The 23,278-nt window shown below is 45.1% G+C and overlaps 1 protein-coding gene across 3 annotated transcripts in view; it reads right to left on the reverse strand.

Annotated features, from left to right (window-relative positions):
• Positions 1–23,278, reverse strand: part of GLI1 (GLI family zinc finger 1) — a 108,300-nt gene that overhangs the window by 16,859 nt on the left and 68,163 nt on the right. For all 3 annotated transcript variants that reach the window (XM_083428189.1, XM_083428187.1, XM_083428188.1), the window contains exon 2: positions 241–429. In XM_083428189.1, coding sequence (XP_083284315.1) covers positions 241–337 — 97 coding nt within the window. In that variant the 5' untranslated portion in view covers positions 338–429. The remainder of the gene's footprint in view (positions 1–240; positions 430–23,278) is intronic.

Consider the following 23,278-nt stretch of genomic DNA (forward strand, 5'->3'; position numbering starts at 1 on the left):
ACTGAATGTGCACATGCATTCCTAGAAAACCCTCTCTACAAATCCTCTGTAGGGTTCCATACAATAGCTCCTCAGCACACATAGCAACATGGAAAAGGTTCCAGGAAGCTGGGTGGGTTGGAAAACCCTCTTGTAAAAGAACAGAAGGGGAGGCAAACAGATGGCTCAGGTGGAGTGTTGAGCAAGAGGACTGTGCTGCTCTTGGCCCATGCTGCCCCTGGCTGTTGCTGTGAGACTGACCTTCCACCATGGTGCTGGGTTGGCCTTGCCCATGGAGGGGGCGAAGGTAGCAGTGTTCCACGTAGTTATTAACTGGTGCGTTCATCGGGTTGAACATGGTTTGTCGGAGGCTGGATTCAGTCAGGGACACATCTGCTTTTTTGGTGGGTTACAGTGGACCAGGAAGTGGCAGTGCTAAGGGATCCAGATCTGCAAGAGACAGAGCGTAGTCATGTGAGAAGACAAGAGAGACCAGCACCCAAGATCCCACAGTCACTGGTGTGGTGGCTCTAGAAGTGGTCCTGTCTTGTTGCGCAGTTCATACAAGGACCCTAGCTTTCATCACTGACAGAGAGGGGTCACAGGTCAGTGGCAGAGCACAGACTTGGCATGGAGAAAGTTCTAGGTTGAATTCCTGGCATCTCCAGGCAGGGCTGGAAAATACCTTTCTCTCCCCCCACCCACTTGAAACTCTGAAGAGCCACTATCTGTCACATCAGATCATATTGAGCGGGACAGACCAAGAGCCTGGTTTGGTGCAAGGCAGCTTCCTATGATAAGACAGGTTGAATGTACACCTTCCATGATTAGCTCCTCTAATAGTATTACATGCCCTTAAACAGATACGGAGGGCTCCTCCAGACAGCCAATTTATTATTTTGCTTGATTTGGCTTGCACAAAGTTTACATGGGGGTTAGATTATATCCAGTCTTTATTGAGTATTTGTTCTGATTTGTTTGCTCGTAGCTTACACAAGAATGAACATTCATCCTGCATTCATCCCGGTTTGCTTTTTTTATACATCTACCATTTGTCATTCATTCAATCAATCCATACCTTTCAGTGTCGCTTACCCAAACTGCAAAAAGGCTTGTTTCTTTTTTAAAAGTGGATTCATTGCATCAGAGCGACAAAGCACAGTAATCCACTTTAACTGAAAAAACCTAAAATTCTCAGGATGCATCTGAATCCCTCCCACAAAATGCTGACAAATCTGGAGAGAGACAGAGGCAGTGACCCCCCCCCCCCGGTTGTCTGATGAAAGGAGGAAAAGAGTTTTCTGGTAAAGCAGAGTGGAGTGAGGGGAGAATCAAAGGCTCATAATTAAATAGATACAAGATTAACTCCTCCCTCTCTGGGGAAATAAATGAAAATGCCTTTTAAGAGCATTTGCCATGATTATTTCCTCTTTTACATCTCATCTTAACTGTGGCAATGTTATCAAGACAGGACAATGAGTCCCACTCTCATTTTTAAGAAAAAATATTTGTTCTTTTGACATACACATAAGCTTGCGTAAATGTTTGTGCACATTAGATACTCAACCCTTTACTATGATTTTTTTTTTAAAAAATAAATTTTTATTAGATTTTTCCACCATAATAACACAAACCACAAAGCAGATTAATACCCAAAAACAGAAAAGGAAAAAGAGAAGAAGAAAGAGAGAAAAGAGAGAGAGAGAGAGAGAGAGAGAGAGAGAGAGAGAGAGAGAGAGAAGGGGGGGGAGGGGAAAAAAGGGAGGGGGGAAAAGGGGGGAACAATAAACAAATAGACAATAATAACAAATTTAATTCTTCACAAATCCAACTTTTTAAATATCTTGATTGACTGCCTCAAATCCCTCCCTTCTGAGTTTCCTTGTAATTTAAAAGTAACAGCTTTCCAATATCATTATTAAACTAAAACAATTTCCATTTATAGTCATCTTATTCACTCTTCTTGACATCCTTTACTATGATTTCTATTCTTGGGAACCACTTATTGAACTCAGTAGGGCCTGTTACAGAGAAAACACGCCTGAGATTGCACTTCCACTGTGTATGGCCATTGAGTTTTCCATATCCTCTCCCTGCTGCCCCTCCAAGCCCACTTTAAATAGGATCCCTATAAAGTCGTACCTTGGTTTTCAAACAGCTTTGTTCTCGAACGTTTTGGCTCCCGAATGCCGGGAATGACTGTTCTGGTTTGTGAACTATTTTTGGAAGCCGAACAACTGACGGGGCTTCCGTGGTTTCCGATTGACTGCAGGAGCTTCCTGCAGCCAATCAGAAGCCGCACTTTGGTCTCCGAACGTTTTGGAAGTCGAACGGATTCTGTTCAACTTCCAAGGCATGACTGTACAAAGGATCCAACTCCAAATCCCAAATACAGTGGTGCCCCGCAAGACGAATGCCTCGCAAGATGGAAAACCCGCTAGACGAAAGGGTTTTCCGTTTTGGAGGTGCTTCGCAAAATGAATTTGCTATGGGCTTGCTTCGCAAGACGAAAATGTCTTGCGATTCCTGGGGTTCCCCCCCCCTTTTTCCCCAGCCCCTAAGCCGCTTAACAGCTGTTCGCTAAGCCGCTTAACAGCTGATCTAAGCCGCTTATCAACTGATCTAAGCTGCTAATAGCCTTTTAGCAGCTAATCCGCTAATCCCTTAAGCCTTTAATAGCCGCTAATAGCCGCTAAACCGCTAACAGCGCTAATAGTGCTAATCAGCTAATGGGCTTGCTTTGCAAGACGAAAAAAACCGCAAGACGAAGAGACTCGCGGAACGGATTCTTTTCGTCTTGCAAGGCACCACTGTATGACTTCAGGGTTGTGGGAAGGCAGGATTTGCTACCATTTAAGTCACACACTGGCCTATGATCATGTATGAGTCACCAAGACCCAATTTCAACCTTTGATCAGGAGCATGATTATAGATCAGAAAGATGGCTACATCAGAAATGCATCTGCTAAGGGGGAAAAGCCAAGAATTAAACATAAAATTATAATAGATATAAAAGAAAGAGGCTTTGCTCTGTCAGACTTGCAAATGTATTATGAGGCAGCTTGTTTATGCTAGTTAAAAGATTGGATTGCATTGGACAACGCAGACATCTTAGATTTAGAGGGTCAGGTTTTAAAATTCAGCTGGCATGCATGTCTTTTGGAAGGCGAAAATCTGTAAGAGTTGGATGAACCACATTCTTAGGAAGAATGTGTATAGAGTTTGGGAGAAATATTAAAATCTGCTGGAAAGAAAAACACGTTTATGGTTATCTCCCATCGAAGCAATTACAATTAAGAGAGTTACTATGGATAATGCTAGCTGACTGGGAACGGTTATGGACCACTGGTATGAAATTTACGGCATGTAATGCCTTAAGAGAGAATATTATGAAAATGATATACAGATGGTACATGACACCAGTCAAGCTAGCAAAAATTTATCATTTGCCCGATAATAAATGTTGGAAATGTAAAGAAACTGAAGGTACATTCTTTCACCTTTGGTGGACGTGCCCAAGGATTAAGACCTTCTGGGAGATGATCTATAATGAAATGAAAAAAGTGTTTAAATACACCTTCCCGAAGAAACCAGAGGCCTTTCTCCTGGGCATGGTCGGCCAACAGGTGCAAAAGAAGGACAGGACGTTTTTTATGTACGCTACAACAGCAGCAAGAATACTCATTGCACAGTATTGGAAGACACAGGAACTACCCACCCTGGAAGAATGGCAGATGAAAGTAATGGACTATATGGAGTTGGCTGAAATGACTGGCAGAATCAGAGACCAGGGAGAAGAGACGGTGAATGAAGATTGGAGGAAGTTCAAAGATTACCTACAGAAGCATTATAAGATAATGAATGTTTGATGACATCAGATTGAATGTAAAAGGTTATTAGTAAAAGGTTTAAAGATCAAAAAAGACCTAATATTTTAAGATATAAGAAAATCAAGTTATATAAAGATATTAAAATTAAGACAAAATTAAACTAAGACAGAGGGAAGGAATTTGCTGATTGAATATATGATTTGGAATACAGAGAAGGGAGGTCTGGGGAGGTCGGAGAAATAAGTTAACGCAAGGAATATAATGAAGATAAAGTTCTTTTTGTTTTTTGTTTTTCTTTTTTGATATTTCTCGCTGTTTTATGTTTGTGTTTTACTGTATTTTTCTTATACTTGTTGTGTTGTTGTTTATTTTTTGTTGTTTTATTCTTTATGTAAAACTTAATAAAATATTTATATATAAAAAAAGAGAGTTACTATGGATAGACTTACAGTGGTACCTCGGCTTACATACGCTTCAGGTTACAGACTCCGCTAACCCAGAAATAGTACCTCGGATTAAGAACTTTGCTTCAGGATGAGAACAGAAGTCGTGCTCCGACGGCACGGCAGCAGTGGGAGGCCCCATTAGCTAAAGTGGTGCTTCAGGTTAAGAACAGTTTCAGGTTAAGAACGGACCTCCGGAGCGAATTAAGTACTTAACCCGAGGTACCACTGTACAGGGAACTGCTGGATTTTAGGGGTGGGGGGCGGGACTCAAACTGAAACCAATGGAAAACCTAAGGAGCCAAGTTACAGATTGGTTGCAATAGCACCAGTTACATGATATGTTTAAATTAGATAGGAAGAATGGATTTTTGGACCAAAGATTACAATTTGAAAAACAAAGATAAACTTTTGTCTAAAATATATAATCTGTTATTAGAATGGGAAACAAAAGAGGAGCTTGTTAAAGCTTCAATGACACACTGGGCAATAGATAAAGGACACAATATAGATCTTAACCTCTGGGAGAAACTCTGGAAAAGTGACCTGAAATTTACAGCATGCTATTCATTGAAAGAGGAGTATTTGAAAATGATTCAAAGATGGTACTTTTAACTCCAAGTAGGTTGGCTAAGATTTATAAGACAGAATCAGGTAAGTGTTGGAAGTGTAAAGAAGTAGAGGGGACATTCTTCCACATGTGGTGGACATGTAGAAAGGTAAAAGGGTATTGGGAAATGATTTATAATAAATTGGAAAAAATGTTCAAAATTACTTCCCCCCCCCCCCGAGTCCTTTTTGCTGGGGATAACCCAGACTGAAATTCCCAGGTGCCAGAAAAGTTTATTTATGCATGCAACAACTGTGGCCCATGTTTTGTTAGCCCACAAATGGAAAGGGAAGGAGGTCCCAACTAAGGAGGATTGGCAACTTAAGTTGACAAAATATGCACAACTTGCAGATTTAACATATAGAATAGGAGAGCAGGAAGAACATATGTTTAAAGGAGATTGAAAAACATTTATTGATTATATGGAAAATAACGGTACAGCTGAAAACACAGGCAGCATTAAGATAAATTCAACAGAGTAAATAATAATACTGTAATGGAAAATTGATTTGAATTGTTATAGTAAAATATGCAGGGATATATGATATGTAAAATGAACCATGGAAAGAAGAAGGGAAGTGACTGGATATTTTAAAGTTTGTAAAATGTTTATTTGAAATTATAAAACAGAAAATTTAATAAAAATTATTATACAGTATATATATAAAAAGAAACGCCTCTGCTAAAATTCAAGAGGCAATTTAGGTGGCCCTAGATTCCTCTAAATTTGTTTTGGATTGATAATGCTGTTTCACCACTAAGCTGAAGGGGATGTGAACAGCGGGATTCTTTTTGCACATGTGGTAGCAATGCAACCCAGTTCAAATATTTTGGGAATTGCAATTGAGCAAATATCTGACATTACAGGACAACTCATTCCCCCTAACCCTGCTCTCACCTTTCCATCTATTGCAGATCACCTGGAGATATCAGTCAAACCCAAGGAACTTGCTATGCTCTGTGTTTCTCTCTCCCATATTTTTGCCATCACCTCTCCATGGAAAGACCACCCACAGCTTTCCATTGGGATGCGATCTCCATTTATTACTTCATCACTCACTTCCCCTCCACCCACCTACTCAAATTTCCTTATAGCAAAGTTCAATAGGTAAATGGACACAGAACATCAGCCTTAGGTTCTCCTTCTTATTCTGTTGCAGACCAAGTAAGTGCTGTGTGCATGAATTTTAACTGCATTACTCCAGAGTCATTTGTACTTGTGCTGTTGTTTTCTGTTATGCTTGGATCCTAGAACAAGTAGGATCCTAGAATGCAACAACTGATTGGCTTGTAGGAGCTTGTAGGAGAAGACCAATCAGGCTCCAGGAGGGAAGCCAATCAGACGGGACTCATTGTGTAAATAATGTATATAAAAGCCTGAGGTTTGAGGGGCAATTAAATCACTGTTTTTTACAAGCTGCAATAAAGAACATGAAATCACTACAGGACGCCAAGTATATTTCATTTTCTCTTTCATTGTACAAACTATAAAATACAATTTTAAAAGAAAATACTTCTAAGTGGTGGCAGATTTAAGCTCTCCTTCCAACCTGGGTACAATGAAATACACGGGAAGTGTGCAGGGCCATCAGCCCACAGGAAAGTGTGGCACAAGCTCAGGTCTTGCATTCTGAAGGACTCGTGTTTTACGCCACAAGGATTGCTGACTTTCTTATCCCTTTAACAGCAGCCCTCTCCAGGCACAGAGAGGGACAGCTTCACCGACTTTGTGCTTGTGTGTCCCGTTCTGTGCAGGTGGCAACCATATTCACAGGTGTGTGGATCCACAGGAACTCCCACCCATCTTGAGCGGCAACCACGTACTATGCCTGGCACAGTAATGCACCCTTCACTTAAGGTGGGGATGTACCCTAACTTTACAGAGGCATCCTTTGCTTTAAGATGCCCTCTATCTGAAGAGTTGTCTGGTCCAATTTCTGTTCAAAAAGCAAGGACCATAAGGAGAGGCGAGCAGGAGGGGCCTCCACGTTGCCCGTCAACATTTAGCAGCACCTGGAAAGCAGCCTGGATGGGCACACAAGTCACTTGGTCATGGTCTGGTCAAATGTACGATGCTTCTATCAGAATTCTTGATACTGGGAATGCGCCTTCACTGTGCACTTTTCAGCATTTTTGTTTAGACAAGTCTGCCCAGGTATTTGGAAAGCTGGTGCATGTATTAATCTGTTTATAGTTTATTGTTGATTTTAATTTTTTCACAGTGTTTTAAATTATTTGTGTTAATTTTTTTTTACTGATAATTGTATTGTTTTGCCTTTTTTGTAAATTGCTTTGAGGGCCTTTTTTGCAATCAAGCAGTGTATTAAATTTTATGAAATAAATAAATCATAGCAATTATTTTAAAACTTGCATCTCTCTATATAAAATAACACATGCAAATATCTTTTCTGGTGATGTATCTCCTTTGTGAGCAATTCACAAGTTGTCACCCAACACTCATGTATGCCTTTGTTTAAAAAAGGGGTCGGCAAACTAGGGTCCGCAGACCGGATCAGGCCCACCAGGGTTGTAAATCTAGCCCGCGCCCCGCGCCATGAAGCCGGAACCCACCGCAAAGCTTATCCTGGCGATAGCAACGGGAGGAAGAGGCTGAGTGGCGTCGGCTCTGCCACTCTATTGCCGCTCCTGGTTTACCTCAGCGGGGTTTGATTGGCAGAGACGTCCCCATGCTGCGCTGAAGTAAACTAGGCGTGACATCTGATTGGCAGACCCACTGCCGCTCGGCCTCTTCCAACACCCACCGCCGGCTCTGGCTCCTCCCGCCTCGCCACCTCTGGAAGTCTGCTTTCCCTTCCCCGCCAGCTTCCACCTGCGCCACCAGGAGACCACTAGCAGCCGCACCCTGCCCTGCCGTTGGATGCATGGACAGTAAGAGCCCTAGAGATGTGCTTACTTGCAGGTAAGCCACAATCGTTTCAAGGCTGCTTGTTCAGTGCCTGAAGAACTGCTCAAGCCCACTGAGATGAAATGTGCTACGGATCACACGCCTGGGAAGGCAAGCGCAGTGCCTGGCCCCCCTTGCCTCTTCTTCCAGCTCCCCACCCTGTGCCCCTTCTCCGGCCCACCACAAGGTCTGAGGGACAGTGGACTGGCCTGCGGCTAAATTTTTTTGCTAACCCCTGGTTTAGGCAGTGGTGGAACTTCATGCTCCGGCACCAGGGGGCAGAGAGCAGGCGGGGGGCGCATCCTGGGGGTGTGGCATGCCACCCAGAAGGGAGTGGCGCGCATCCTGGGGGCGGGTCGCCCTGTGCAGATGGGGTGGGGTGGGGGTGGGAAGCCACGATGGAACCCTGCCAGGATCGCGCTGCTTCTGCGCTCCCCCAGCATTCCTCTTCCTCTGCCAGTGGGTTTAGGGGATTGCTTTTGTGGACTGTCGTAGAGAATTTTGCATGTTATTAAGCCTCCATCTACACTGTGCCTTTTAAGACATGTCATACCACTTTTAACAGTCATGGCTCCCCCTCAAAAATCCTGGGAACTGTAGTTTGTTACAGGTGCTGAGAGTTAACACGAGCTGCTATTCCCAGAGTGGTTTAACAATCAGTCCATCTTAACAGGGAATTCTGGGAATTGTAGGCTCTATGAGAGGAAAGGGGTTAACAACTATCAGCACCTGTAACAAACTACAGTTCCCAGGATACTTTGGAAGAAGACATGACTGTTTAAAGTAGCAAACTCGATCATCACTGCTTTAAATGTTTGCAAACCATTTGCTGTTTCCTAACAGCCAACAATATATTTTCTGGATTCCAGCAGAGGGAGCCAACGCCATAGCACTTCAAGGTGAAAGATTCATAATGCCATGTGGTATCTTTATTCCTCGCCCCACTTCTGCTCTTTGCAAGACAAAAAGTGACTTGAAGGGCCATCTTGAGTGGGAAAACGGTGTCTCCTCTCTATTGCTGTTCTAAAGATATCAGGAAGTACCCATAGCTCTATTTCCATTTTTTGAAAGCCCAGCAGATCCTATTATAATATGCAGTTTGGCCCCAATAGTCCAAATTGCACTTAACGTTTGAGAGAAAAATATATGACTGTAATTACATTTTTATCCCAAGGATCTCAGGCTAGCATACATGGCTAACCCCAGTCCATTTTATATTCCCTACAACCCTGCGAGGAAAGTTTTTAATTGTAATTGTTATTAATTACCCGCCCTTCACTCTAAGTTCTATTTTAACAGCACCCTAAGGTCCTAAAGGGCAGGTTGCAACATTGAAAACTGCTTAAAACAACTTACAATAAGAGAGATAAGGTGAGCACATACTGTACATCTGAAGTGTCAAAAGCCAGGCTAGAGGTGCGTCTACAAGCATTCTCCGAAAGCTGTACAATGAAGGTGACTATTGCACCTCTGCAGGGAAGGAGTGCCACAGATAATGCCCTCTTCCAGGGCACTGCCGCCGCCACTCTGAGCTTCTAAGATGGCCTATTTTTATTATTTTATTATTATTTATTGAATATATATACCACCCTACACCCAGAGGTCTCAGGGTGGTTCACAGAAGCTTTAAATGTTCAGTACAGTGGTACCTCGCAAGACGAATGCCTCGCAAGACGAAAAACTCATAAGACGAAAGAGTTTTTCGTTTTCTGAGTTGCTTCGCAAGACGAAAACGTCTTGCGCCTTTTTTTTAAACCGCCAATGCATTCCTATGGGAAACCGTCAATACACAGTGGTGCTTCGCAAGACGAAAAAAATCACAAGACGAAAAAACTCGCAGAATGAATTAATTTCGTCTTGCGAGGCACCACTGTACCTGTTTTACTTACTTTAATGGGGTTCATTGGGAAGTGAGTGTGCGCAGGATAACACAGCCTTACTGAGAAGCCTCCGCCAGTTTCTTTCACTGCAGATGCCTTCAGATTCCACCTTTTGCTGACGAGTTCCGCCAGTGGTTTAACCAGGAATCTCTCTCTCTCACACACAAAGGGAAATTTCAATGCTATTGCTAACTGCTCTTGCGCAGTTACAACCATTTCTTGGTCCAAATGCTTCCACAAAGGGTCAGCATCCTTTGGCGATACCTGAGGAAACCGTACCCAAGGCACTTCTTGGCCAAGTTGGCGCCCTGCTGGCTGGCCTTGTGTCAAACAGATGCTTTCCTTCCAAGGCACACGGCAGCTTGAGAGTGGTCTGAGGATTTACATCAAGATTTTTCATGGGGGGGGGGGGTGAAGCCTTCCTTTTCACATACTGTGGGTGGGGAAGCCTCAGGACCAGGGGCCTAATGCCTATTTGTTAGGCTCTTGGGATTATCAGAAAGCCATGCCTTACTGTACAATGTGCCACAGTGCTTTTGCCTAGGTGGACTATGTCCTTTGACTGTGACAATGTCTCTTGGATGGAGGAAGAAGAGGGGTGTGTATGTGTGTGTAAAAAAGGTAAAGGGACCTCTGACCGTTAGGTCCAGTCATGGCCGACTCTGGGGCTGCGGAGCTCATCTCGCTTTACTGGCTGAGGGAGCCGGCGTACAGCTTCCGGGTCATGTGGCTAGCATGACTAAGCCGCTTCTGGCGCACGGAAACACCGTTTACCTTCCTGCCGGAGCAGTGCCTATTTATCTACTTGCACTTTGACGTGCTTTCAAACTGCTAGGTTGGCAGGAGCAGGGACCGAGCAACGGGAGCTCACCCCGTCACGGGGATTCGAACCGCCGACCTTCTGATCGGCAAGCCCTAGGCTCTGTGGTTTAACCCACAGTGTGTGGAAAAAACTGTATTTTGTGTGGCTGGAAAGTAGCCTATTTTACAAAGACAAGCACTTTTGCCTCTGGTTCTGTCCACTCTGGCCTCACCTACCACTGGCAGGCAACACCTGCCCCTTGCCTGCCAAAAGATTGCGCATGAGAGAATCAGGCCCTCAGACTGAAGAAGGCCCCCATCCCTCCCATTGCATTCATTTTTATCTATTTATTACATTTATATAGCACCTTTTATCTTCCAAGGATCTCAAGGTGGTGTACATGGTTCCCCTCCTACCCATTTCATCCTCACAACAACCCTGTGAGGAAGGTGAGGCTAAAAGATGGTGACTGGGCCAAGGTGAGCTTCATGGCTGAGCGGGGATTTGAACCCTCGTCGCCCACCCAGTGAACTTCATGGCTGAGCGGGGATTCAAATCCTGCTTGCCCAGGTCCTAAATCCAACACTCTAACCCATGGGTAGGCAAACTAAGGCCCGGGGGCCGGATCCGGCCCAATCGCCTTCTAAATCCAGCCCACGGACGGTCCAGGAATCAGTGTATTTTTACATAAGTAGAATATATGTATTTATTTTAAATGCATCTCTGTGTTATGTGTGGGGCATTGGAATTCATTTCTCACCCCAAAATCTAGTCTGCCCTCCCCCAAGTCTAAAGTGGACCGGCCCCCTGCTGAAAAAGTTTGCTGACCCCTGCTCTAACCATTATGCCACACTGGTTTTTGGTCCTTTGCAGTCTCAGTCCTTATCTGCCTCCCCTGCAGTTGCTACAGTATTTAATTTTTTAGAAGTAGACACTTTAATAGCAACCACGCAATTAATGTCACATTTAGTTTGGCCTTAGCTTCTGAAACCTTTGGCAGCTCCCCCCCCCCCCAATGAGTTGAAACAGAGATCTGCTAGCTGGCTTGGTGGGTGGGAAGGGTTTAGAAGGTCTAACATCCCCTTTCTCAAATGCCTTGCAATTTGTCTAAGCATGCAAAGTCAGCATACCGGTAATTCAAAATATATTGACTCAAAATATTGCATGTAGGCAGGATAACTCCTCCAGATGCCACCCCCAAGCTCCAAGGGGAATCGACTACAGTTTGGAAATTCAATGCATTCCTACAGTCATTCGGAAGACACCAATGCATTCCAATGACTGTTCTGTGTCATTTGTTTAGTACACCTTCCTCCAGGAACAGGTTCCTCTTAAGACAGCTAGTCTCAAACTTATATTTTTCCCAGCCCACTTGAAAAATGCTCAGGTTCTCAGCACACCACTTAATAAGCTGTTTGTTGCTGTTCTAGAGATCAAAGCGCATAGATAACTGAAATGAGCCCAGGGGCTGTTCTGAAGGCGCACGAGGTGAAGCTAAACAGGTGAGTGAGTGACCTCCGAGGAATCACTTTGGGTTCCATGATGGAAGAAACATCACTTAGTTCTATTTCCTCATGTTCTGATGTACAGATATTCACACATAAATGTGAGATGGGGCTAAAAAAACCTCTAACCTATGCGTTTCTGGAAATTCATACTGGATAGGAAATTTCTCCCTTTCACATACAGACACGCACATGTTTATGTTTACATGCAAGTGCTCACACCACAAGATGGTTGTGGCTTTTTGGGTGTGGTTAGACACACCCTCACTAAACGCTCCCTGCAAGAAGTGTCACTCTAATCACTGGTTTAGCAACCCCGATGCTTCAGAATTCTGATTTTATAGAATGACATTAACATTATAAATGCCTAGGTGGGGGTGAAGGTGGCAATCAAGAGTTACCGCAGTGGCTGGTCCAGGCCAACTTCTCTGCAGTTTAAGGTAGGCCACGTTCTTCTGCTTCAACCGTCAGGGGAAAAATGCCTTGAATGCCAGCTGCTTGGAGTCACAAGTGGGGAGAGTTGTGCTGCTCCTTAATAGTTTTGCATAGGCATCAGGATGGCCACTTTGAGTAAGGGGTGTGGAACTGAGTGGGCCATTGGTCAGATCCAGCAGAGCTCTTCTTATTTTCTCATGTCAGCTGAGGAGGCCCTACTTCACATCTGGCAGCCACATCAGCCTCGGCAAGAAACAGGGCACTTTTGATTGTCACTCTGGAGTTGGGAGCACTTTGTACCTGGCCCCATCCCTTCTGGAGGCAGGTTTAAACTTTTAACGTCCCTTTGCTACACTACATTTATGTTTGGTGTTGCTGCAGATGCTACTGCCTTTTGTTGTGGTTCAGAATGTTTTGTCTAACCCCATTATGATGCAAACTGCTTAGACATCCTTTTAAAAAGATAAAGAGGTTCTATGGCCATAGGTTATGGCACACACGCAAAAGAACTAGGATTTCTGCTCCTCCACATCCCCTGCGGAGCAACCCAGTCATATCGTATATTGACCATGTTCTCTCCAGATCCCTTTCCCCAGTCCTCCCCTCCCCAAATATGGACACAGCTATTTGGGAGATCCATATTATTCCCCTGTAAAGTAATACAATTTTAACTCCAAACCAGAGGTACCCAAAGGCAATGGGCTTGGTTCCTGAATGTACCACCCGCTCACTCTCACCACTGGCGCAACTCCACTCCTGAAATGTTCAGATTCTAGATATGTATGAACAATACAGTGTGTTATTATATCTTCGTAAAATAATGAGTGGTGTTTAAAAACAAATTGGGCCAATTTGACCAATGAACATGCATGTTTTTGCCACCTATGCTTCTTGGCCAGGCAAAATCCCATCCTGTTCATTTGTACATCCTATGTCTAGCAAATGTGCACACTGATGGGGTGTGGTGCGCTACACAGTTTGGAGTCTCCCTTAACTCACAAGGAGTGGGTTGCTCCACAGGGGATGGGAAGGAGGAACAGACATCCTAGTTCTTCTGCATGTGTGCTGTCCATGTGAGTTAAGGTGGGTCTTCTTCATGTGGATGCTTGCATGTTAATTGGTCAGTGTACATAAACATACAGGTGCCTAGCCCTTTACAACAAAGAAGTCCTAGGTCCCTGCCCCAAAGGGCTTACAATCTAAAGAAACTTTACAAGTGAGAAGAGGCAGAGGAAGGGGAAGGAAATGGAAGCTTTGTTATAACAAGGCCTGGAAACTACAGGATTATTGTGCCTGAGGTTTCCCAGAAAGACATCTGCACAATTGTGTCTCCATCCTTGAGTAATATGCACATCCACCATGATCTTTAGCAAATATGCACAACAGCCAGGTTTTTTCTCTCTCTGGGGAGCTCTCATTTGAAGCAGAGAAGTTGAAACATAATCAGTGGTCCTGATGAGCGAGCTGCTTCAAGGCAGGGATGGATCCTCCCTCTTTTCTAAAAGAGGGAGGAAATATGTAGGTGGTTTTTAATTACACATTTTACTAGTTTAGACAGTTTAATGGTGTTTCATGTAAACCACCTCAGAGATCCTCCTGGACCAAGAGGGGGGTAGAAATTACACAATAAATGATACTATACTTGAGTTAAACTGTCCATTTCTTTAAAGAGGTGATAAGGTGAGGCAGGACTATTAAGACCAACATCCAGTATCCTGCCCCCCCCCCATCATAGTTCAGTGCTGTAAGGGGCCCAGTCTGCACTTATGCATATAAAGGAATATCACACCACTTTAAACAGTGACAGCTTCCCCCAAGGAATATCGGGAACTGTAGTTTGTTTAGGGCGCTGAGAGTTGTTATTAAATTCCTATGCCCCTCATGGAGCTACAATTCCTGGAGGTGTTTAATAATCAATTCCTCTTCCCATGGAGTTCTGTGAGGGGAATTGGGGTCTCAGTTCTCAGCAGCATTAACAAACTACAGTTCAAAGGATTCTTTGAGAGAAGCCAGATGGGGTCAGAGTTGGGGACTGCTGGCCCTCCAGATGTTAAACTCTAACTCCCATCATCCCTGACCATTGGCCATGCTGACTAGAGCTGATGGGAGTTAGAGAAATATGTGGAAGGCCACAGGTTTCGCACACCTTGTAAACTGCCTTGTGTACAAGGCTCTTCCTTCGCACACACTTAAGCAACAGTTATGTGCCAACCTGTGCAAAAGTACCACTGAAATTACTCCATCCAGGGGCACAAAATAAGTGGGAATACAGCAGCCTGTTGACTCCTATAAACATGTCCACATGCGGACACATGACATGCCACAGTGCAGATGCATGGACACAGACTTAAAACACAAAACTGGTGAGGTCAGCCAACGTATACTTGAAACCTGCCTCACAAGGAAGCACATATTCCACCTCCCTCCAGATCACTGGAGGAATTGGGGTTTTTTTTGGGGTGGGGGTCCAATTAATGGAGGGGGATATGTCATGCCTGAGTGCCTTCTGCTCATGGTATTCTCCTAGAAAATCACTGGGTTTATTTTTTAAAAAAAGAAATTAATTTTTCCACAATGAATCATTAGTCACTCCCAGATAGTTACCAGTGTTATAAGAGGCTCTTAAATGGCAATTTCCATAATATCTATAGCTGTGTTTTTTTATTTTTAAAAAACCAGTAAAATCCTTGCTACGCTAGGCATTTAATTTCTAAAATGAGAGATGCTGCGTCTCACGCCTGTACAGAAGATGCAAAAATCTCCAACAGTGGCTGAGTGTGGTAGTGCTGCTGTGGTCACACACCTTCTGCACATGCTCAAAGGAACACTTTCTTTTTAAAACAAAACAACAACATTTCCATCTTCTAAGACTGAGTGCCAGCAAAGAGATTTCCGGGTTAAACTTTGGCAAGCTCTGACTCATATAAACCAGATTTTAATAGGAACGGGATGCTAGACTAGCCGGGCCAGTGGCCTGATCCAGCCTGGCCCTTATTCTGATATGTTCTTAAAGTGCTGGAGCAAGAAAGAGAGAGAGACCTGCTGTGCGGCAATTCCATTAACAGTATTTAGGTTAAGCTGCAAGTGTCACCATGATCACACTTTTCTCCTAGTGGTGCAGCAGTTAAAACAAAAACAGAAACAACTGAAGGTAGCCCTGTTTAGGGAAGTTTTTAATGTTTTTGCTGTATTGTTTTTAATATTCAGTTAGAAGCCGCCCACAGTGGCTGGGGAAACCCAGACAGATGGACGGGGTATAAATAATAATAATAATTAATAATAATAATAATAATAATAATTACAGTGGTATCTCAGGTTAATAACTTACCGGTAATTCGTTCTGGAGGTCCATTCTTAACCTGAAACTGTTCTTAACTTGAGGTACCACTTTAGCTAATGGGGCCTTGTGCCGCCGCCGAGAGACTTCTGTTCTCATCTTGAAGCAAAGTTCTTAACCCGAGGTAATATTTCTGGGTTAGCGGAGTCTGTAACTTGAAGCATCTGTAACCCGAGGTACCACTGTATTATTAGCAGGGTGCAGTATGGTTTCAAGTTGGATGGGAGACAGCATGCTGAAATTCCTGCATTGCAGGCATAGGAGCCAACTCCTAGGGGCCGAAGGGGCTTTGGCCCACATCATGGGCGTAGCCAAGGGGGGGGCAGGGAGGGGCAGATCAAGTAAAACAATAGAAATACTCAACTAATTGACCAATCACGTTGGTTTGGCCGCCCCCCCTAAAGTCCTGCCTCCTTAACAAAAATCCTGGCTATGCTCATGGACCCCCTAATAAAATATTACAGGTAGTGAAGCCCCCCCCCACCCAGTTGATGGGTAAAGATAAAGGTACCCCTGATCATTAGATCCAGTCGTGACCGACTCTGGGGTTGCGGCGCTCATCTTGCTTTATTGGCCGAGGGAGCCGGCATTTGTCCGCAGACAGCTTCCGGGTCATGTGGCCAGCATGACTAAACCGCTTCTGGCGAATCAGAGCAGCGCACGGAAACGTAGCTTACCTTCCCACCGGAGCGGTACCTATTTATCTACTTGCACTTTGATGTGCTTTCAAACTGCTAGGTTGGCAGGAGCAGGGACCGAGCAAAGGGAGTTCACCTTGTTGCGGGGATTCGAACCGCTGACCTTCTGATCGGCAAGCCCAAGGCTCTGTGGTTTAACCTAGTTGATGGGTATTGCCATTCACATAGTGTGCATGCATTGTGCCGTGTGGTCAATTATGTGGGGTGGGGCTTACCTGGGCCCCCAATATTTTATTCAAGTTGTCACCCCTGATGCGGGGGGGGGGGTTGGACTAGATGACCCTTGGGGTCCCTTCCAACTCGATGTTTCTTCTGCAGAGAGGAAAGTGGGGCGAGTGAGAGTGCCAAAAATGGCAGAAAGGGGCCGGATTGAGCGGTGCCTCTTTCTCATCTCCACCTTCAGCTCCCAATTTCAGTTAATCCCGGAGGAAGAACCGCGGACTTGCCCGTCGAAGGGGCGCTTTGAAGCCAGGAGCCGCGGGCTGCGCTGCGCACTCAGCCGCCGCTCGGTGGAGCGACGGAAGGCGGCGCGGAGCAAAGTCTCCTCTCCTTGGCGCTTCTGCTCCCCGTCCACTGGATCGGCGCTCCGGCCTTCCCCGCCAGCCGAGGCCCTTCCCCGCGAGGTGGGTGTTCTCGGCGCATTTGTTATGACTTGGGAGCCGATAATGGCAGATCTTATAGACAGCGCTGCTCCTCCCGCCGCGCGGCGGCTTCGCGGGAGAGAGAGGAGGAGAAGCGCGCCCGCTCCGCGCCAATTTCCAAAAAGCTCACTTGGCAGGAAGGGGGAAGGGGATGCCCGGGGAGCGCGGGGGAGCGCGGATCGTTGCCCCGGCAAGAAGCCGACGCGCGGGACACACGCCCGTTGCGCAAACGCACCAGGAGGCGAGAAGAGGTTTTGCAAAAGGCAGGACCACCGCGGAGACGAGCTCCCCTTCACTCCCCGGTCCCTCGCTCCGGGTCTCTAGCTCCCACCCTCTCTCAAGTATTATGTGGGTGTCGGGCTATTTTGCGCTTGGGGCAAGTACCCCCAGTCCCAACAAAAACGGGACTTCGGTTTTCAAAATACTGTAGATGTCTTGTCTTGCAGAAAAAATGAAAAGCGCGAAACTTCAAACTGCTAGGTTTGTTTTCATTTGCAAGTTTAAGTAATGCTGCAGTCTTTGATCATCTTTCTCAAATGCAAGAGAAAACTAATCTGTATACAGTGGTACCTCGGTTAAGAACTTAATTCGTTCTGGAGGTCCATTCTTAACCTGAAACTGTTCTTATCCTGAGGTACCACTTTAGCTAATGGGGCTTCCTGCTGCTGCCTCCACCACGCAGCATCCTGATCTCACCCTGAGGTAAAGTTCTTAACCCGAGGTAATATGTCTGGGTTAGCGGAGTCTGTAACCTCAAGCATCTGTAACCCGAGGTACCACTGTACTGTAAAACTGCCCCTCAAAGGTCAGGACTGTGCCGCTCCGAGGTCTGTGCCCTCCGAGGCTGCCTAGTTGGCCTAATGACAGAACCAGCCCTGGACTTCTTAGAACTTCAGAACTGTATTCTTTGAACCAGCCCTGGGACATGTACAAAACAGAGTGCCATATGTATAAAGTGCTTTTGTTTCACACATATTCCAACAACCCTATAAGGCAGGTCAGTGTTATCCCCATATTGCAAATGGGAGCCTGAGAGACTGTGGGAGCGTGACAGACTTAGGCCACCTGGTGAATTCATGGCAGTGGTGAGATTCTAACTAGGAACTTCCTGAACTGGGGCTCAGGTTTATATCCACTCATAGAGTAGACCTACTGAATTAATGGACACAGTATTTCAATGGGTAGTTTACAGTTTTAGTCCTGCTCAGAGTAGACCCATTTGTGTTAATGGACATGACTAATGAGTTCATTAATTTCAATAGGTTGTATTCAATGAATAGTAGAATAGACGTATTGAAATTAATAAACCTAAATTATCTATGCCCAGTAACAGCAGTGGACTGACCATGAATGCAACCCAGTGGGTCTACTCTGAGTAGGACAAAGGCTGGCTACAAATGTCAGTCTCTTAGCCACTTTGAGGAAGGACAATAATGTTTGCCCCATCTGCACTTTACATTTAATGCAGTATCATACCACTTTAAACATGTCTCCCCCCCCCAAAAAAAGAATCCTGGAATCTGTAGTTCACTGAAGGTGCCAAGAGGTGTTAGGAGGTCCTATTCCTGTTGTGTTTTTATACTGTAATCTGCCCTGTGATCCTTAGATGAAGGGCGGTATATAAATTTAATAAAATATTCCTCTCATTGCCACAGTTCCTGGAGTGGTTTAAACAGCTGAACCATCCTCCCATGGAAATCTGGAATCTGTCACTCTACAAGGAATGGGGGGGGGGAGTGTCTCCTGATGACTGTCAGCTGCCTTAACAAACTACACTTCCCAGGATTCTTTGGGCGAAGCCATGACTACTTAAAGTGGTATGATACTGCTTTAAATGTATGACACAGATGGGGCCAAGTAGCACAGCAGCTGCACTGCATGCAGAAGGTCTCAGTTTCAGTGCCTGGCATCTTCAGTTAAAACACAGATCAGACACCAGGTGATGGGAAAGGCCTTTTTCTGCCTGGAGTCCCAGACAGCCACTGCCAGTCAAAGCAGACAGGCCTGGACTAGATGCAATAATAGTCTGATCACCTGGTTTAAACTAGCTTTCAGTATTTTATTTTAACCACACCAACTCTACCCACCCAAGGTAAAACATACACAGCCCAGGATCCCTTGATATGTCACAGAGGGGTTCTAGAGGATGACTCTTGAATTTGTCCCTACTTTGCAAATCACAGAGCTCTAAGCCACAGCTTCTGTAGTCTGACCAATGGGGAAAGCAAAGGAGTATAGTTCATAACTTTACAAAATTTCAAATACATTTTTGGACCACATTCTTGGTGACAAAAAGTATTTAATGCTTGTAGTCATAGCCTGTTGCATACAACACATAAAAAAGGTAAAATGTCTGCAACACAGAGATACGTAAATGTGAGCAGCTACGCTTCCCAATTCTTAGATTTTGAAAATCCTTAATATTAACTTTTGAAGGCTCCTATTTACATAGCTTGCTCAGATTAGTGAATTACTCTTAAAGTCAACTAACATTTTATTCAAAAACCCCTCATGCTGATTTTCTTTGCGTCCAATCGGTGTGTGATTGCCAGGACAGGGGGCACTTATGTACGCTTTGCCAATATGTGGGGGCTGAGAACAGAACCCAGCGCAAAATGGTCAAATGTAATGCAAAATTTTAAGACGTGCACTCTGAGAGTAAATCTGAGAGTAACTATGCCACTATATCAGGGATGGGGAACCTCAAGTCTGGGGGCCAAATGCCAGGACTCTCTAGGCTCTTAGGCCGCACCTCTCCCTGGACCTGGACCAGCAGAACGGTCCTAATGCCTCTTTCTTGCCAGAACTGAGAGGTATTCATGTGGGGCGAGTGCAGACACCTCTGACTTGTTAGGTTGCAATATAGCCCACTGTGCAAAGGTAAGAATCACACCTGTTGCTCCACCCACTTTTGGCTCTGGCTTCACCCACCACTTGCATGTGGCCCCGAGAAAGTTGCCCATGGATGAATGGGGTCCTTGGGCTGTAAAAAGTTCCCCAACTCTGGACTATATCATTTATTGACTCTTCAGGGCATCAGGCCACAAAGTAGGATAACTATTATGCATTCTCAGAATAAAGCCATGGGGGGTTGCAGGAAGGACAGGACAGATAAGGTGGAAGGGCCCGTGCTTAATTTCTAAAAAGACTGGCTCATGCCTACCCTCTATCCTGAAGAACAAACCTTGGTCTTAATTTGGAGTGCGTGACAACTGGCAAAGAAGGGAGGAGTTGGTGTTAAATGGCTGTGGTGAAAAAGAAAGGGTTGAGCTATAAAACCAATAAACCCAGCCAAAGATTTCCCCTTGCCTTCTACTCCATGGATAGGCAAACTAAGGCCCAGGGGCTGGATCCGGCCCAATCGCCTTCTCAATCTGGCCCATGGACGGTCCGGGAATCAGCGTGTTTTTACATGAGTAGAATCTGTCCTTTTATTTAAAATGCATCTCTGGGTTATTTGTGGGGCATAGGAATTTGTTCACCCCCCCAAAAAAAAATATAGTCCGGCCCCCCACAAGGTCTGAGAGACAGTGGACCAGCCCCCTGCTGAAAAAGTTTGCTGACCCCTGTTCTACTCCATGTCAGACCCTAGCCCTAGAAACCACTCTAACCGCTTAGCTAAGATGACAAAAGAAGCCCTTGCATTATTTTGAAGATCAATTTGTTATTTAGAGAACGTGGCTAAAAATATGTAAGACACACAGACACCCACCCACCCACCCACCCCAGTTCTTACTTTTTTCCGCCAGACCCTGTTGAGATCTGATAAAGAGGTAACAGGGTTTCCCTGCCTCTGGTTCTGATTTCATCCACAGCAAGGCTGTATTGTGGATAACCTCTCCACTTCTGGGGCCATCAAAGGCAGACAGGCTGGCTCAAAACAGCCCTAGGCCAAGTGTAGAGCTGAGACTGAGGTTGGCCAGTGAGAAGGAAGGTGTCGTTTGTAGCCCAACTAACTGCAGGCCTTGATCGCCCTCTCGCCCTCACAGGACCATAAATGTCACCGGAGGGCTCTCTCTTGCTCCCTAGATCCAACGCTGGCCAGGAACACAATTTTTTCTCTCTGCCGACTCTTTACACACATACCCCAGCCCTTTTCCTGCCCATTGGGCTGCGGAGGAAGGGACAAAGTGTTTTTGCCAGCAGTCTGAACTGACTGCTTACAGTGGTCTTTCCTTTCACGACTCCATCTCTTTTGACGTCTCTGCTCTCCCCTGCCCCACCTACATGAACTTGTGTGGAGGGCTGTACACAGCTTCTTGGCACAGGTTGCCCACCCCTGGTTCTACACAATGTGTATATACAATAGAACATAAAACTTCACAAGTCTGAAGTGTAGTCATCCACAAAGGCATATGGCACAATAAACTTGTTCATCTTTATAATGTATTGCAACACTCTTGTGTTGCTTTGTCAATAAATGTGTGCAAGCTGTTCCTTGATCCTGTGCTCTGGGCAGAACATGGAGATGGGGAAGCTGGTCTCAATCAAAGGGCAAGTGAAAACATGGTCTGTGTTCCCAGGGGTCCACCCCAAGATGTCACAGAAGGCAGAGGCATGCCTGGGGAGGTTGGTAGTGAATGCAGCACCAAGAGCTAAAATGTTCGTACCACAGTTAACTTCCCAGCAGCAGCAGTTGGAGACTTTTTTCCTACATGGCAACAAGCTCAGGTTCAGGGCTGATCCACACTTCTTGTCCTGCTGCCTTCCCCAGGGAAAGCCACTCTTTAGCTCTTAACTGGAGCAAAGGGTGAGATGGGTTTTCTCCAGATTGACATTTGCTCTGATTTAGAGTTAAAGAGCAGGTTTCCCCGAGAAAGGAGTGGGGCAAGGGAAAAACCGCTCTGACCCATGCCTAGAAAGTGTGGGTCAAGCAAAAGTGTGGACAGGTCCTCAGATGACATACATATCCAAGGCTTTGTTGCTGGGTTGCTGTTTTTTAAGAACCTTGGTTCTGTATTCAAGGGATGGGCAAAGAGTGGAGATGCGAGTGGTACACCTTGTGAACAGGCATCCCTTTGCATGTGCATTATTAAGATGAAACCTGTGGAGGATCCCAAACATTCTTAAATTAACTTGAATGGGTGGCTGCTATGCAGACTGGGCTGCCATTTTAATACAGCGCCATACCAGTGCCAGCCAAGAAGTTGTGAATACCTTACCATTGGTGGCAATTGCCAGAATATAAAGTATGCCATCCTTAGCACCTTCAACATCAGTAGGGAGACACAGGGTGTCTCCAGGCTGTCAGGTGCTTTGTACCACATGCTGGAACTTTAGGTTTGCACAATTAAAGTGGAGTAAAAAACTTTGTCAGCCTAGCACAACAGAAAAAAGAGAATTAAATTCCCACCCCCACTCCCAGTTTGGAAATTGATGGGGAAATGCATTGAAAAGTGTGGGATGAACAAATGGTTAATAAACACCCCAGAAGCAAATCAGAATGAATGCGATCATTTGGCCTTGTATACCTGAAGAAGTGTCTCCACCCCCATCATTCAGCTTGGACCTACTGGCGGTTCCCTTACTGAGAGAAGTGAGGTTACAGGGAACCAGGCAGAGGGCCTTCTCGGTAGTGGCGCCCTCTCCCATTAGATGTCAAGGAAATAAACAACTATCTGACTTTTAGATGACATCTGAAGGCAGCCCAGTTCAGGGATGTTCTATTGTTTGATGTCGTATAGTGTTTTAATTTGTTGGAAGCCACCCAGAGTGGCTGGCGTAACCCAGTCTGATGGGTAGCATATAAAATAATAATAATAATAATAATAATAATAATAATAATGCCCAACAAACAAATCAGAATGAATATCTAGATATCTTCCTACCTCTGCATCCAGAATTGGTTTTAATATCCAAGACTTTACAGATCAGTTTCATGATCTCAGAACTGTGCCATAACTTGGCCAATGCTGAGAATACAATTTTTATTAATGTTGCTGTTCCATCCTCAGGCCAGTAGGTTGGTGGAAGGGTTTCGCTGCGCCTTGAAACATGCTAAGATAACCTGTGAGCACTGCACCTCAGTGGTGGCCTCCTTGCCCAACCATCCCTGGTCCATCAGGGCCCCTGTATGAGGTACTACACAAGGCTTGTTCACATGCCACACTGAACACAGGTACAAGTGTTTTTCTTCTGAAACAGTGTAGACTTGTTGATTTGTACAGCTCAACGACTGTGCACACTCACTGAATGTTACATGGGTACAAGTCT

This window comes from Podarcis tiliguerta, assembly GCF_965153285.1.
Source record: "Podarcis tiliguerta genome assembly, chromosome: 2".
In the NCBI taxonomy this organism is placed as follows: Eukaryota; Metazoa; Chordata; class Lepidosauria; order Squamata; family Lacertidae; genus Podarcis; species Podarcis tiliguerta.